Here is a 17,489-nt window from a genome sequence, read left to right as displayed (position 1 = left end):
CACCCCTTTCCCACTGTCTCTGTGTCTCTCCTCTCCTTCCCCACTCCCTCTCTCTCCCCTTTCCCACTGTCTATCTTTCTCCTTTCCTGCTCGGTCTCTCTCACTCTCTCTTCTTTCTCACTCTCTCTCTATCTTGCTGACTCCAGAACCTGGATCCAATTCTAAAAGTTTGCAGGGATCGAGCCCTTGTCCCACGGGATGACGTGGAAGAAGCCGGGCTGGCAGGGGTGGGGTGTGCGGGGTTCAAAGGAGCCGGGATGGCTGTGCAAGAAGCCGTGTTGAGGGGAGTATCACAGAAGCCGCCAAGGTGGTGGGGGTGGGGTGGGCTGGTGTCGCTCCTTCCCCTCCCGCCCCAGGTTATTCACAGTTCTTCACCTGATTGTCAGCCAGCAGCTTCCCATCCCGGCCCTGCACTCCTGCTCCTGGACCTCATGGCCTTGCTCTCTCCCTGTAGCCTGGGTCTCTGGTGACCATGCTGGTGGCTCTAGCGTCAGAACATGATGGCGGCTAGCCCAGCATTCAGCGTGGGAAGACTGCCGATGACGTATAATTGAAAATGGTGATGTAAATAAAAAAAAGGTCCTGGAGAGTCAACAACGTTAAAGTAAAATGATTTAAAGCCGGGCAACTTATAATGATGACTTACTTTATGTTGGACTCATTAAAATTCCGAAATTCCTTCTACTATCTTTTCCAAGGGTTGCTGCTGAAATGCAATGTCATTATTGAAGGTCTGTTTAGGTGTAGTTTCTCTATAAAGATTATCTTTAAGACAATATCTGTTGTAGTCTCGCACATAATTCCTTTGCCAACATTATCTGTTCTCCATTTAAAGTTGTCAGATTGGTAGACTTGTTTTTGGATTTCTGTAAGTCTTCAAAGTGATTTGGTGCAGAAAATCAATGGTCCACTCTCATGGCATAATGTTTGAGGCTTCTACTTAGAAAACCACCAAGGTCTCTGGAGTTCGGGCAAAATTACAGCACCTACATGAGCTGGCAGGCACAATACCATGGATGTATCTTGGGCAGCTGCAAGGAGAGACAGCAGGCTAAATCCACTCATGGGGGTGTCTGCTGCACAAGTGCTGGCAAATGGACAGATCAGCCATCTGCTATGAGGCACTGGAAGAATTTCGGACTCAGTCAGCTTTGAGTCTTATGACTTGTCTGTTGTGTTTATCTCAGGATCGCGTACTAAGGGACTGAGAAAATTATTGCTGTGGAAATCTCTCACACTTGGCCCTACCCCCTCTTATGTTAGGGGTCAGATTCAGGGCCAACAGGAGTGCTACCAATCCCAGGTCTCAAAGAGAACATATAACCAATGGGATTCTGAGTGAAGATTTGGCAAGTTTGGATCCTGGAACTTTTGCCTTTATTGGTGTCCTGTGCCCAGATTCCAACCGAACCATCATTGGAGCAGAAGATCACATTTTATTCTGCTTATCCTGAAGCTCTCTGAGGGAAAGAGGAATTTACAGTGAATGCTGATTATGGTATAACAGTTTAGGTGAGAGGCTACTTAGATATGCACATCAGGGTCTGACACTGGTTTTAGGTTCTCAGTTGCAATTATCAGGTATTTGTATCAGGCATTGCATGAGATTTTTAGAGGGGCCACTGAAGACTGCTCACAAAATGTCATTTTCTTGTTGGAATCATAAGATGTTAGGGCTGCTCCTCTTGGGCCAATGGAAAAATTCTGTCCTAGTGCTAGCCCATTCCAGACCCTCCCTGGGATGACTTTTCTCCCAGATTTGACTTGCTGGCCAGTCAAGGGTGGGAATGCCCAGGGTGGGAGCCAGCCAATTCCATTGGTGCTTGCAGTTCACTGGCAGCAATTAAATAAAGCCTCAACCAGTAATGATTCAAACCTCCCAACACAAATATCAAGTCGGAAATGTGACCTCTTTGAGAATCAAATTGTGATCCTGTTGAATTTTACACTTTTGTAAACAAGTTGGCACCTGTTGAAAGCTTGGTAGTACCCTCCATTCTGAATCAGAAGGCTTTGGGTTCAAGTTGCACTCCACAGTCTGGAGACTGATACGTCAGTGCGGGATTGTGGGCATGCTGTACTGTCAGGGCCTTTGGGATGAAACATCAAATCAAACCTACATATGCCAGCTCAGGTGGATATAAAAAACCCATGACAATTTTTGAAAAAGTGTGTAGGACTTCTGAGTCTCCGAGCAAACATTTATCTCTTAACCAACATCACTAAAAAAAGATTAACTTGTGTTTTATCCAATTGATGTGAAAACTGGTGCCACATTGCCAAAATAATAAGTTGTGATTGCTCTTCAAAGGCCCATCAGTGACCTTGGAGTGCTTTGGTATGTCCTGAGGGAAGGAAAGGTGCAGTAAAAATGCAAAATGTTACTCTCTTACTTTCCTAAGTACCAAACTGAGAAACTAAGATTGTAGTTGCCCATAATCATTGCACAATTAACTTTATGATCTCTACGGTAACATGCTGCCGTTAAACAGGTGCTTTCTAATTGTAAAAGCAAAAAACTGCGGATGCTAGAAATCCAAAACAAAAGGCTAATAACAGAGGTGGGCACCGCAAGAAACGAAGACACAAGGCACCAAAACTGCCCTCCACTGAACGTCCCCACAATGAACACAACTAGAAAAAAAAACAAAAACATCTGGAAAAAGTCAGCAGGTCCGACAGCATCCACGGAGAGGAACACAGCCAACGCCCCGAGTCCGAATGACTCCCCATCAGAACCAAGGAAAAACAGAAAAGAGGCAAAATACAAGCTTCTTTGGGGGGGTGGGGGGTGTGTGTGTGTGTGTGTGTGTGGAACAGGTAGAGCTGGATAGAGGGCCAGTTATAGGTGGAGATTGCCAAAAGATGTCATAGACAAAAGGACAAAGAGGTGTTGACGGTGGTGATATTAGATATGTGCTAATGTTGACGTTAAGGGTAGAAAGCAGGACGAGCAAGGTACAGATAGCCCTAGTGGGGGTGGGGTGGAGGGAAGGGATCGAAATAGGCTAAAAGGTGGCATTAAAATAATGGAAGGAAATATATTTAAAAATAATGTTAAATAGGTGGGAAAAGAAAAATATATATAAATTATTGGAAAAAGAGGGATCGGAAAGGGGGTGGGGATGGAGGAGAGAGTTCATGATCTGAAGTTGTTGAACTCAATATTCAGTCTGGAAGGCTGTAAAGTGCCTAGTCAGAAGATGAGGTGCTGTTCCTCCAGTTTGCGTTGAGCTACACTGCAACATTGCAGCAGGCCAAGGATGGACATGTGGGCATGAGAGCAGGGTGGTACACTGAAATGGCAAGCGACAGGGAGGTCTGGGTCATGCTTGCGGACAGACCGAAGATGTTCCGCAAAACAGGCACCCAGTCTGTGTTTGGTCTCTCCAGTGTAGAGGAAGCCGCATTGGGAGCAGCGAATGCAGTAGACTAGATTGAGGGAAGTGCAAGTGAAATGCTGCTTCACTTGAAAGGAGTGTTTAGGCCCTTGGATGGTGAGGACGGGGGACGGGGAGTAAAGGGGCAGGTGTTGCACCTTCTGCGGTTGCATGGGAAGGTGCCGTGGGAGGGGGTTGAGGTCACATCTTCCCTTCACTTCCCCCTGGCGGCATGCCGCAGGGATTGTTCCCTCCGGGACACCCTGGCCCACTCCTCCATCACCCTCTATACCTCAAACCCCTCCCACGGCACCTTCCCATGCAACCACAGAAGGTGCAACACCTGCCCCTTTACTTCCCCTCTCCTCACCATCCAAGGGCCCAAACATTCCTTTCAAGTGAAGCAGCATTTCACTTGTACTTCCCTCAATTTAATCTACTGTATTCGCTGCTCCCAATGCAGCTTCCTATATATTGGAGAGCCCAAACACAGACTAGGTGACCACTTTGCAGAATACCTTCGGTCTGTCCGCAAGCATGACCCAGACCTCCCTGTCGCTTGCCATTTCAACACACTACCCTGCTCTCATGCCCACATGTCTGTCCTTGGCCTGCTGCAATGTTCCAGTGAAGCTCAATCCAAACTGGAAGAACAGCACCCCATCTTCCGACTAGGCACTTTACAGCCTTCCAGACTGAATATTGAGTTCAACAACTTCAGATCATGAACCCTCTCCTCTATCCCCACCCCCTTTCAGATCCCCCCTTTTCCAATAATTTATATCTTTTTTTCTTTGCCCACCTATTTCCATTATTTTTAAATGTATTTCCATCCATTGTTTTATCTCTATCTTTTAGACTATTTCGATCCCTTCCCCCCGCCCCACCCCCATTAGGGCTATCTGTACCTTGCTCGTCCTGCTTTCTACCCTTAATGTCACCATTAGCACATATCGTAGCTAATATCACCACTATCAACACTCTTTGTCCTATTGTCTATGACATCTTTTGGCAATCTCCACCTATCACTGGCCCTCTCTCCAGCTCTACTGTCCCACCCCCCCCTTAAACCAGCTTATATTTTACCTCTTTTCTATTTTTCCTTCGTTCTGATGAAGAGTCATTCAGACTTGAAACGTTAACTATATTCCTCTCCGCAGATGCTGTCAGACCTGCTGAGTTTTTCCAGGTATTTTTGTTTATCTTTCTAATTGTATTCATTATAAGGACATTCAATGGAAGGCAGTTTTGGTGCCTTGTGTCTTCGTTTCTTACAATGCCCACATCTGTTATTAGCCATGAGCTACATGTCAATCATAGCAACATATTTAGATATTGAAGGATAGCATGATGTTCCAGGTTACGTGGATCCTACAGCTCGTTTTAAATCTCTTTGTGCATTCAATATCTTCAGAATCAACGATGTTATAGAAATACATTTTAATTCAGACTTAATCATAAAAAATTGAATTCTGTTTCCCCCTGGGGCAGGGGGGGAGGTGGAGAATGTGCACTGTACGTGCCCTGCCTAGTTTTGGTGGAGTTATATAAACTTCAAATAAACCCAATTATAATCCGCAGCCTGTGCCGAGTCAGCTGATCACAATTGCACGGAGCGACAGGAGTGTTTTTATAATTGTCTTCACGATCCCAAGGCAGAGGATGAAAAATCCCCGAAAAAATTTTCAGCCTTTGATCTGTTCTTAAGGCCAAATTATTTATGTTGTAAAGAACATGTCTTTTTATTTCTGTTGGACTGTGGATGAAAATTACAATGGCTGCAGTGTGAAGGACTCATCTGCTGGAACAGCATGAGGGATATATACAATGTTGCTGTGCTGGAACAGTGTGCCATGAAAGACATGATACTACCGAGGAGAAGTCTGGTCTAATGGGGAACTGCCTGGCAACAACGTTTTAATTCGCTCCTGACCAGGTGCCCAGGGTTTGTGTGAAAGCAGCGCAGCAGAATAGCTCGTGGCCTGAGAACAGAAAAAACCTAAAACCTCTCTCTCCTGTGTGTGAGATTCCACTAATTCTACAATAATTGCTAGCTGGCTTTTTTCCCTCATACTCTGCTCTCTCTCTGAAAACCCCTGTCAGGAGGAAAAGGGGAAAATCACCGTTAGAGACATTGAAAAGCAAGTGCTCAACCAGTGAACTAAAGACTGAAAGTACTGGAAGACCACTTTGTGTCATCAACAAAGAACTGAAAGGAATTTGGAAGACATTGATCAAAATCAGCCCATCGAATCCTGTAAACCGGAATTGGTGCTATTGAACCATTTCATCCCATCCTTCAAATCCATGTTTTTGTGTGTTTTATGTGTCTTGTATGTGTGTGAATAGGGATTTAAGAAGGGGTAGAGTTCAGGTTATACAGGTAGAAATTAGCGGTTCATATTTCTTTGCCACTGGTTGAAGACAATTTGTTCAATAAACAGTTATTTACTTAAGTTTACAAACCTGATGCTTGTACTCCATTAACCTAAATTAAACAATTAAGTGGTTCGATCAAACTTTTCACATTTATGGTGGCCAGAGGAGCAGTGGGGCTTAATTTGCAGCGCACTAATCTCAGTGAGTCGTGACAATGTGGCTGGGGTTTAGTTTAATTTTTGGTGAATGGTAACCGCCACCCCCACACCCCTCACCAACACCAGGCTGTGGATGCTGGAGAATTCAGTGACGATAATGCTGTTGAATGTCAAGGAGAGGAATCATGGATATGAAGTTGGCTAAGTGACAGAAAACAGAGTAATAGTGAATGGTTGTTCTTTGGACTGAGGTGAGATATATAGTAGGATTCCCCAGGGGTCAGGGTTAAGAGCACTGCTTTTCTTGATTTATATTAATGAAGTTATGATAAACCTGTAGAGAAAACTGGTTTGGCCTCAGCTGGACACCGAACTTTAGGAAAACTGCGAAGACGTTAGAGAGTTTACAGAAAAGATTCACGAGAATGATTCCAGGGATGAGGATTTTTGGTTTCATGATATATTGGAGAAGCTGGGGCCATTCTTGGAAAAGAGAAAATTAAAAGATTTGATATTAGAGTTCATAATACACAGGGCAGCAGGTGCATTCGCCCTCGAAAGACCCCAAAAAGCCAATGAAAATTCAATGACGGGGCTGACAAATGAGAGTGTGTATGTAGGAAAGACAGAACAAGGACAGCACAAGTGTGAGGTCCAGCTCGTGGTGGCGATGTCATGGCACTGGCAGCCTGCAAAAACAAGCTCAAGCTGCTGCCACTATGTCCGAGAAGGAGCTTCCATTGTTTTATCTTGATAATAACCTTATTTCTCTAAAGCAGCAATCCTTCAACTTAGCATGAACATCACCACGGGAGAACGGAACCAAAATCAATAAAAGACTGGAAGCATACAACAGGTCAGTCAGGATATGTGAAGAGAACGAATAAATTAATTTTTCAGGTTGGGTCTTCCTAGCAACAGAGAAATAATTGACAAACAAGCATATTAACAGAATCAGAGCGGAAGGGAAGTTGGGGGCAGGGGAGAGAGAAACATGCAGACAAATGAGCAGAGAAGCAATGTACAAAAAAGACAAAATCAGAGGGGGTTATGAATGGAATGATGTAATAGCTAACCTCAGTCAAATAATGAACAGAAATATTAATATATTTTTAAAAGTTTCAGAACCTGGGGATTCGACATGAGTTGGAGTGCAAGTGTGTGCAGCTTTTTAAAAATTCTTTCACGGGATGTGGGCACCTCTGGCTAGTCCAGAATTTATTGCCCATTCCTAATTGCCCTTGAGAAGGTGGTGATGAGCCGCCTTCTTGAACTCTTGCAGTCCATGTGGCGTAGGAGTACACCCAGTGCCGTTAAGAAGGGCGTTCCAGGATTTTGATCCAGCCACAGTGAAGGAACAGTAATATAGTTTCAAGTCAGGATAGCGTGTGTCTTTTGGAGGGGAAATTGCAAGTGGTAGTGTTCCCATGGCATCTACTGCCCTTGTCGTTATAGGTGGTAGAGCCCGTGGATTTGAAAGGTGCTGTCGAAGGAGCCATGCTTGGTATACACTGCTGACACTGTGCAGTAGTGGATGGAGTGGATGTTGAAGGTGGTGGATGTGGTGCCAATCAAGAGAGATGTTTTGTCTTGGATGGCATCGAGCTTCTTCTGTTGTTGGAGAAGTACTCATCCAGGCAAGTAGAAAATACTCCACCACACTCCTGATTTGTGCCTTGTAGATGGTGGACAGGCTTTGGTGAGACAGGAGGTAAGTTGCCCCCTGCAGAATTTCCACCCTCTGACCTGCTCTTGTAGTCACAGCATTTATAGAGCTAGTCAAGTTCAGATTCTGGTCAATGGTAATCCCTAAAATGTTGACAGTGGGTGTTGATATTAGACTAAAAGGTTGTAGGGTGCCAGGCAGAGAGATGAAATGTATTGTTATTTTATATTGAGCTTTAAACTTGCAGTGTTGACTTTAATTGCATCCATTTTCAAAATGTGCCCAAGCACATGTCTAAGGCTGGGATTTTCCGTGCCTGCCGGCGTCAGGCATGTTCAGTGGCGTGAGCAGACAATATGGCATGATCGGTTTTACGATGGTGTGAAACTAGTTTGCGATTATCCGCTCAGCCCGCCAATGACCGGCCATGTTTCCTGCCATTGGACGTCAGGAAACTCATTGTAAAACATCTGCATATCAGTGTTAGGCCAGCCCCTGGAATCGTCCCCTCCCACTGGATCGTCTGCCCACGTCGGCGAGAAAACACACCAACATGTTTCACAACAGCACATAAGTCACGCGTGCCTGGCAGGCTGCACTTCGCTCAAAACTTCAAGGCTTGTTTGCCTACATTGCGTCGGTCAGCATTCGTAGTTGTCAGCAGCAGGCTTCATAGGCAGCACCACGTCACTTTTAGGGGGGCTCACAGGTAGGTCTCTACCAGATCAGCCATACATGGATAGCTTTTCAACAGCGGCAGGGCTAGGGCTTGCTTGCTGAAGGGGGAGAATGGCTTCAGGCAAGAGAAGAGGCTGCAGGGCGAGGGCTGTACTGGGGAAAGAGGGTAACTTAGGGTGTGTGTGTGGGGTCACCTGTTGATTTGTGCAAGTAGTCTCCAGATGGTGAGGGCTGAGGAGGCAGTCTGCAGAGAAGATGAGGCCAGGCGGACATGTAAGAGTATATGTGTAAGAATGGGTGGTGATGTCCCTTGAGCCGGAAGTGAGTGAGATGCCAGTGAATGTGAGAGTTTAGAGTGATGAGATGGTTGCCAAACCCTGCACGGATGAGATCATTCATCCTCTATCTGCATTGGAGGCCAATGTGCAGCATTGGCACTGATCACCACTGCCATCACCCACAAAATCCTGGTTGGTCACACCACTGCCCATCCTGCAGCCAAAGAGGGGGTAAAGGACATCATGGCAGATTTCCACAGCGTTGAAAAGGTGTTCCAGTTGCTCATCACTAAACCTGGGGGCTGCAGTCTTTTTGCCTTTTGTGGACATCTTACCTGCAGTAGTCCTGGACTGGAAGCACTGAGATGCGTGCGCGCACCTGGACTTTAAATATGGCACCCGACGAGGTGATGGCATGGTGGGCGAATCAGAGCCCACCTGCCATCGAAACGGAGTGTTTCCCGGGAACGGATAACTAATGTGGCGGATTTGGGAGAATACGGCGTGAAGACCCGCCATTACAGCCAGCAAGTAAATCGTCATTTTACCCATCCGCCACTTAATTTATGCAAACCTGGGACGATTCTCTTCCAAATCTTTACTGTATAATGTTTCTGTACAACTATTTCATATTTCAATGTTGTCAACAAATGTCATATGTTTACTTTTGCTTTCATTACAAACCATGGGCTGGAATTTTACGGGCCTGTCGCTATGGGGATGGGGCTGTAAAATGCAACGAGCCATTGACTTTGGCGGGACCGTAAAACCCCGCTGTCGTAAAATTCCACCCTTTCTTCTCAGGAAGACACACTCAACTCTTCTGGTAGCACTGCATAATCCTGGCTGGCACTCAGTGCCAAGCTGAGTGATTTTAACATTCCAGGAACTTTTTTTCAGATAAGATGTTGAACCGAAACCTCAGCTATTTGCTCAAGTGGACCCAACTGACACCACAGCAGTTTTCAAGAAAGACTAATGAACTTCTCTCAGTGTCCAGCATAATACTTATCCTTCAATCAATATAACTAAAATAGTTACGATAGCACAAATACCAAAGGGGTATTTGGCACAAATACCAAAGGCCAATGTGCAGCATTGGCACTGATCACCACTGCCATCACCCACAAAATCCTGGTTGGTCACACCACTGCCCATCCTGCAGCCAAAGAGGGGGTAAAGGACATCATGGCAGATTTCCACAGCGTTGAAAAGGTGTTCCAGTTGCTCATCACTAAACCTGGGGGCTGCAGTCTTTTTGCCTTTTGTGGACATCTTACCTGCAGTAGTCCTGGACTGGAAGCACTGAGACGCGTGCGCGCACCTGGACTTTAAATATGGCACCCGACGAGGTGATGGCATGGTGGGCGAATCAGAGTTGGCAAGACAACTGACTAATTAATATATCTGAAGAAGGAAGTCCATAAAAAAAACACCACAAATACAAAAATTAATGTCACTATGTGACTGCATCACCCAATAAACGAGTTAGTGATATTGAAAACGGAGCCCTTAACATCAAAAAGTAGCCCTCGAAAAGAAAATTGATCCCTGCTGTTTGATAGAGGTGTTCAGAAGCCTAATGGGTCTGGAAAGAGTGGATAGGGAGAAACTTTACATCAGCAAAAGGATCAAGCGCCAGCGGACACCAATTTAAGGTGATTGGCAAAAGAAGCAGTGACGACATGGAAAGAATTCTTTACACAGCAAGTGGTTAGGATTTGGACTGTACTTCCTAAGAGTGGATTGGAAGAAGATTCAGCTGAGGGCTTCAAAAGAAAATTGGATCCTTATCTGAAGGGAAATGATTTGCAGGGCTACAGAAAAAAGGGGGCTTGGCCTAAATAGCCAAGTGGTTATGGTACTGGGTTTGTAACCCCAAGATCAAGAGTTCAAATCTCACAATGGGAAACAATGTAACTTCATCTGAAACAGATGGAAATGGGTTTGTACTTGACAGAGTTACAGAAAAAAGGGGGCTTGGCCTAAATAGCCAAGTGGGTTTGTAACCCCAAGATCAAGAGTTCAAATCTCACAATAGTAAACTATGAAACAATGTAACTTCATCTGAAACAGATGGAAACAGGTTTGTACACAAAAGAGTTACAGAAAAAAGGGGAATGGGACTAGATGAGTTGCTGTTGCAGAGAGCTGGCACAGGCATGATGGGTTGAATGGCCGCATGTGCTATTGTTAGTTTATTTCTCTTGTTAGAAAAGGTAATTGTGTGGCACTTGTGTGATGCTCTCTATCACTGACTGACACATGCTGTCTAAACTGACAAATAAAAAAAATCAACACCTGGGCAACGCTACAATTACTGCATTTGTGATCAGCTAACATAGCATAGACCATGGATCAAATCAGTGTTTTCTGCAGGTTTATACGGCTCCACTTAAAACTAGGCAAAGTGCATACAAAGCAAACCATAGAGGAAAATATAATTCAGTTTTAAGATATCAATATATTGAGAGCCTGTGTTTTATATGTATCTTTATCACATACTCGACAGAACCCCGTGCTCATCAATAAAAGCAGACAGCAAAAGATTGTGGTTCCCAATAGAGGATCGAAAATTAAAAGGGGAAAGTGTATATTAAAATGGTTTTCAAAAATTAATGATGCAGCAACTATGGGCACAACCTTACACCATTATGACATATTCTGACCAGATTTGGGATAAGTCACGATGAGTGGAAGATCTGGATCCATTTCGAAATCTTTCAACCATTCAAGTTGTTCAATTGAGTGAATCGATGAAATGAATGTGATGCCATTGTGTTGAAAATACTCAAATGATTGCTTGGTTTCTTTGTTGTTATCCATTGTGGATTTGTTATCTAAAAAAGAAAAGATTTAATCCAGGATTATTTTTTTGCACACAATTTTAGCAGGCAATTATAAAATCAATCCCGAGTGCTGCAAAATATTACAGGGTCAACTTTCCAGGTCTTTGCCCCAACAAACTGAGACTCCCCTTGTTGCAAAGGTGAAGAAAAAATTGGAGATCCAGATCTCTGCTCTTTCGAACATAATCTGGGAAATTTCCATAGTTTATCTGAAGGCCTGATGGGGCTGTTGAAATAAACCAAAATGGGTCCTTCCCAATCTCTTGCTTAATTTCCCATTGAGAATGGTTGCTAGACACCCTATTGCCCAGCCACAGGAAATATTGTGCTGTGTATGCTCCATAATCACAGCTGATCTGAGGTCTATGAGAGTTCTGAGGGCAGGTACGTGATAAAAGGTAGTTCACATGTAGTTGCTTGGGGGCACAGAATTTGAGAATTGCTAAAAAACGAGACATGTAGCCAAAATTTATTATTTTACACTTATCAGGATAGACCCAAGAATGCCAATTATCAAAGGGAGCAACAAATTATACTGCTTGAGAAAAGGGTGCTGATTGATTGGCAAGCAAACTCTGATTGGTCGAGGCTTTGCCAAGGAGGATGGACCAGGGAACTATTGTCCCCCATGCTTTTGTTTAATTCAAAAGTGCAATGCCTGGACATGTTTCTTTTGCCTGCAGAGGACAGGTCCCTGGGCCTGAAAATATCTAGCTTCTAGCAAGCGTAAGTGAGCTATATTGAGAGCCCACCTGATAATCTTAAATTGGCTTTTAGTGCAATTCTTAACTTCTTAGCACACTTTGGACAGCACTTGCTGAACAATCCCATCAGGGAATCACATCTAACATTAGACATTATAGGAACATAGGAAATAGGACTAGGCCATTCAGCTCCTCAAGCATGCTCCACCATTCAACTGGATCATGGCTGTTCTTCTACTTCAACACTGATTTCCTGCACTATCCCCATATATTTTGATATATTTACTATCTAGACTCAGGCTCTGTGTTGAAGATACTCGATGACTAAGCCTCCACAGCCCTCTGGGGTAGAGACTTCCAAAGATTTACCACCCACTGAGTGAAGAAATTCTTCCTAATCTCAAATGGCCTACCTCTTATTCTGAGACTTTGTTCCCTGGTTGTAGGCTGGCAACCACCTCCACCACCACCACACCCACCCCCCAACCAACCCATGCCACCAACAAGCCAGGAAAAATATCCTTCCTGTGGTTTACCCTGTTGAGCCCTGGAAGAATTTTGTATGCTTCAATGACATCATCTCGCATTCTTCTAAACCAGACATGTTCAAACTTTGACTGTAGTGGCCACATTTCCATTTGTTTTGTCATTCAAGAAGCCAATAAACAAATTTAGGAAAGATACATGAAGTTTAAAAATGGAGAAAAGAAAACTTGCCAAGCAAAAATAAAGCAGTGTCAAAGCAATAGAGTAATAATATTTTAAAACTAACAATTATAAAAAAGATGACCGTTAGAGTATGAGAGGGTCAGAGTTGTGTGTCCGACTCACTGCCAGTCTAGGCTGCTCACTCACAGCCTCACCCAATGTGTGAGTGGATGTGAGTATCTGTTGGTGTATGGGGATGAGGGTGAGTGAGAATCCAGAGACTGAGTGAGCCAGACTCTCTCACATACACACACACAGGCGCTTGTCCTCTCTCCCCCGCTCATGTGGGCATGCCCTCGCTTTTCCTCTCACGCACTCCAGTTTTCCTCTTCCCCTAGCCCTCAACCCCAGGTTCCACAGCATCTGACTTGTCCAGTCTCTCCTCCCTATGGCCCTGGCAGACTCTCTCACCTCCCCCCTGGCCCCAGCAGAAACTCTCACCTTTTCCCATAGCCCCAAAAGACTCCCTCACCATCTGCATGGCACCAGCGAACTCTGTCACCACTAGTGGTGACAATCAGCAGGAAATGTGGTAGAAGAACGGCCTGTAGTTAGAGGAGCAGCCCCTTGCAGGATCTCCAACTTCACTTACCTGTCTTACCAGCTAGCAGACCGTGGGCCAGATCATGCCCCGAAGCCACTGTTCACAATGCTGGTGAGTACAGCCCAGTCTCCTCAATCTTTCCTCAATCCCGCCATCCCAGGGATCAGTTTGCTGAACTTTTGTTTCACCCTCCTCTATGGCAAGTATATCATTCCTTAGGTAAAGAGACCAAAACTAGACACAATTCTCCAGGCCCGGTCTCACCAAGACTCTATAAAATTGCAGCAAAGGCTTTGTTACTCCTGTACTCAGATCTTCTTGCAATAAAGGCCAACATACCATTTGACTTCCTAATTGTTTGTTGCACCCGAATGTTAGCTTTCAGTGACTAATGAACAAGAAAACTTCCCAACTTCTCACCATTTAAGAAATACCCTTCACATTATATTAACTCTGCCACGTCCTTATCCACTCACTTAGCCTGTCTAAATCCCCTTGAAATCTTTTTACATCCTACTGAAAACTCACATTCCCACCTAGTTTTGTGTCATCAACAAACTTGGAAATATTACATTTGGTCCCCACATTTAAACCACAGTTCCTTGAGGTACCCTACTAGTCACAGTCTGCCAACCCAAGAATTACCTGTTTATTCCTACTGTTTCTCGCCAGAATTTTGCCCTTGATGGGCAGGCGGGCCCGACCGAATTGGCGGCAGGTGGGCAGCGATTGCCGCCGCTGAAACAGGCTGCGCCACTATTTTGCGCAGGTGGGCCAATTAAGGCCCGCCCAGCGGGTTAGCGACTTCCGTGTAGAACGGGAAAATCGTTGCGGAGGCAAGCATGTTCAGGATGCCGATTCCAATGGGGAGCCTGCAGTCTGTATAAAGAGTGGCAAGACAGCCTCCTTGAGGCAGTGCACCATGGACACTCGAAGAGGGAGAGAGACTGCTCTCAGAGGACAGGAGCAGGAGGAAGGGGGCAAGCTACAGGGGAGGCCAGTGGGGGGGCCAGTGTGCCCCTCGCTTTTCTGATGCCTGCCTTGCTGTCCTCCTCCAAGAGGTGTCCAGCTGTCAGGACATTTTGTATCTGGAGGATGGGAGGAGGAGGCCCCCCCATGTCACCAGGCAGGAAGAGGTGGGTGACGCAGTAAGCGCCCATGATGATGTGCGGCGCACAGGAACACAGTGCCGCAATCGATTCAATGATTTGCTGCGCTCTGGAATGGTGAGTACCATGTCAGCCTTGGCCATTTGACCCAGCAGGTAGCCTTAGCCTTTGAGTCCCCCCCACGTCTTACTGTCGTTACTGCATTGGGCATTTGGCGCACGCTGGGTGGGCAAACAGATAGTGACCATGCTTACATCAGCCTTAGTGGTTGATGAAAAGATGGGTTCTCCCTGCAGCATATGTTAGTGTTGCTTGCATTTGAGTAGTCTGGGGGCAACCTGCAGGGGAGGGAGCTAGACACATACTCAGAACTCCAACACATGTCATATTGATGGTGATGAGATGGTGGAAGGGGAGCCTTAAGGTGTTGTGGCCAAGAGCTATCTGCTGGCCTCGGCGCCGCACCTAGTTGTGCCTCCTTGCCATGGGCACTAAGACCCGTGTGTTATTCAAGGTGATGGACGCTGAATGGGTCCAATGTGTCCGTTGGGACCAGCCATACTGTCTTCTGGGGACTGATCACCAGTTGTGTGGACAGGAGCCGCTGGAGGCCTCAGATGGGCCACTGTTGTTGGGATGTGGCGTGCGCGTGCAGAGTGCATGAACGAGCAGCCGCAATAAATCCTCTTCTCTCTTCTGCAGGCAAAAACAACACAATCAACGTGAATGCCAGAGGATTGGTGTGGGCACGCCCTGCTCCAGTGCCTCATCACCTTCGAGGAGCAGGCCATGGAGCTGGGGAGGAGGCAGGCAGCCAGGGCGGCGGGTAGCGGAGAGGCTGGGGTCCAGTGGCCAGGTATTTGAGGTCTACAATCCCATCCACTCTGGAAAAACTCAGCAGGTCTGGCAGCATCGGCGGAGAAGAAAAGAGTTGACGTTTCGAGTCCTCATGACCCTTCAACAGAACTGATCTTTCTTTACAAGGAGAGGGAAATATTAGCTGGTTTAAGGTTGGTGGGGGGGGGGTTGTTAGGGTAGGAGCAGATCATCAAAAGATGTCACAGACAAAAGAACAAAAGAACACAGGTGTTGAAGTGGTGATATTATCTAAACAAATGTGCTAATTAAGAATGGATGATAGGGCGCTCAAGGTATAGCTCTAGTGGGGGTGGGGGGAGCATAAAAGATTTAAAAATATTTAAAAATAATGGAAATAGGTGGGAAAAGAAAAATCTCTTGATCTTTTCATTGAGAACTGTCGACGCGACATTAGTCGTCTCAATTTCTCTGCTCCTCTCACCCATTCTAATCTCTCTCTCTCTCAACTTACTGCACTCCGTTCTCTCAGGTCCAACCCTGACATTGTCATCAAACCCGCTGACAAGGATGGTGCTGTTGTTGTCTGGCGCACTGACCTCTACCTCGCGGAGGCTGAGCATCAACTCGCAGACACTTCCTCCTACCTCTCCCTGGACCATGACCCCACCACTGAACATCAAGCCATTGTTTCCAGGACTGTCGCTGACCTCATCTCCTCTGGGGATCTTCCTCCCACAGCTTCCAACCTGATAGTCACACAACCTCGGACGGCCCGCTTCTACCTCCTACCCAAAATCCACAAACAGAACTGTCCTAGTAGACCAATCGTGTCAGCTTGCTCCTGCCCCACGGAACTCATTTCTCGTTATCTTGACTCCCTTCTCTCTCCCCTTGTCCAGTCTCTTCCCACCTACATCCGGTGATTCCTCTGACACCTTACATCACATCAACAATTTCCAGTTCCCTGGCCCCAACCGCTTCCTCTTCACCATGGACGTCCAATCCCTCTACACCTCCATCCCCCACCAGGATGGTCTAAGGGCCCTTAGCTTCTTCCTCAAACAGAGGCCCGAACAATCCCCATCCACCACTACTCTCCTCCGTCTGGCTGAACTTGTTCTCACACTGAACAATTGCTCCTTTAACTCCTCTCACTTCCTCCAAATAAAAGGTGTGGCTATGGGTACCCGCATGGGCCCCAGCTATGCCTGTCTCTTTATGGGGTATATGGAACATTCCTTGTTCCAGTCCTACTCCGGCCCCCTTCCACAACTCTTTCTCCGGTACATCGATGATTACTTCGGTGCTGCTTCATGCTCTCGTTGTAACTTGGAAAAATTTATTAATTTTGCTTTCAATCTGCACCCCTCCATCATTTTCACGTGGTCCATCTCCTACACTTTCCTTCCCTTCCTTGACCTCCCTGTCTCAATCTCTGGTGATAGACTGTCCACCAATATCCATTATAAGCCTACCGACTCCCACAGCTACCTCGACTACAGCTCCTCACACCCACTTCCTGTAAGGATTCCATCCCATTCTCTCAGTTCCTTCGCCTCTGTCGCATCTGTTCCGATGATGCTACCTTCAAAAACAGTTCCTCTGGCATGTCCTCCTTCTTCCTTAACCGAGGTTTTCCACCCACGGTCGTTGACAGGGCCCTCAACCGTGTCCGGCCCATCACCCGCGCATCTGCCCTCACGCCTTCTCCTCCCTCCCAGAAACATGATAGGGTCCCCCTTGTCCTCACTTATCACCCCACTAGCCTTCACGTTCAAAGGATCATCCTCTGTCATTTCTGCCAACTCCAGCATGATGCCGCCACCAAACACATCTTTCCTTCACCCCTCCTGTCGGCATTCCGTAGGGATCGTTCCCTCCGGGACACCCTGGTCCACTCCTCCATCACCCCCTACTCCTCAACCCCCACCTATGGCACCACCCCATGCCCACGCAAAGGATGTAACACCTGCCTCTTCACTTCCTCTCTTCTCACCGTCCAAGGGCCCAAACACTCCTTTCAAGTGAAGCAGCATTTCACTTGCACTTCCCCCAACTTAGTCCACTGTATTCGTTGCTCCCAATGCGGTCTCCTCTACATTGGAGAGACCAAACGTAAACTGGGCGACCGCTTTGCAGAACACCTGCGGTCTGTCCGCAAGAATGACCCAAACCTCCCTGTCGCTTGCCATTTTAACACTCCACCCTGCTCTCTTG

At 46.3% G+C, this 17,489-nt stretch overlaps 1 protein-coding gene across 1 annotated transcript in view; it reads right to left on the bottom strand.

Annotated features, from left to right (window-relative positions):
- The window catches only part of LOC121291769 (amine sulfotransferase-like), a 39,742-nt gene extending 28,377 nt beyond the window's left edge, over window positions 1–11,365 (bottom strand). The window contains exon 1 of the mRNA XM_041213311.1: window positions 11,209–11,365. Within this exon, the coding sequence (XP_041069245.1) occupies window positions 11,209–11,365 (157 nt within the window). The remainder of the gene's footprint in view (window positions 1–11,208) is intronic.
- Window positions 11,366–17,489: the final 6,124 nt, after the last annotated feature.

This window comes from Carcharodon carcharias, chromosome 19 (genome assembly GCF_017639515.1).
Source record: "Carcharodon carcharias isolate sCarCar2 chromosome 19, sCarCar2.pri, whole genome shotgun sequence".
Lineage (NCBI taxonomy): Eukaryota > Metazoa > Chordata > Chondrichthyes > Lamniformes > Lamnidae > Carcharodon > Carcharodon carcharias.
This window is presented reverse-complemented; position numbering and strand designations above follow the sequence as displayed.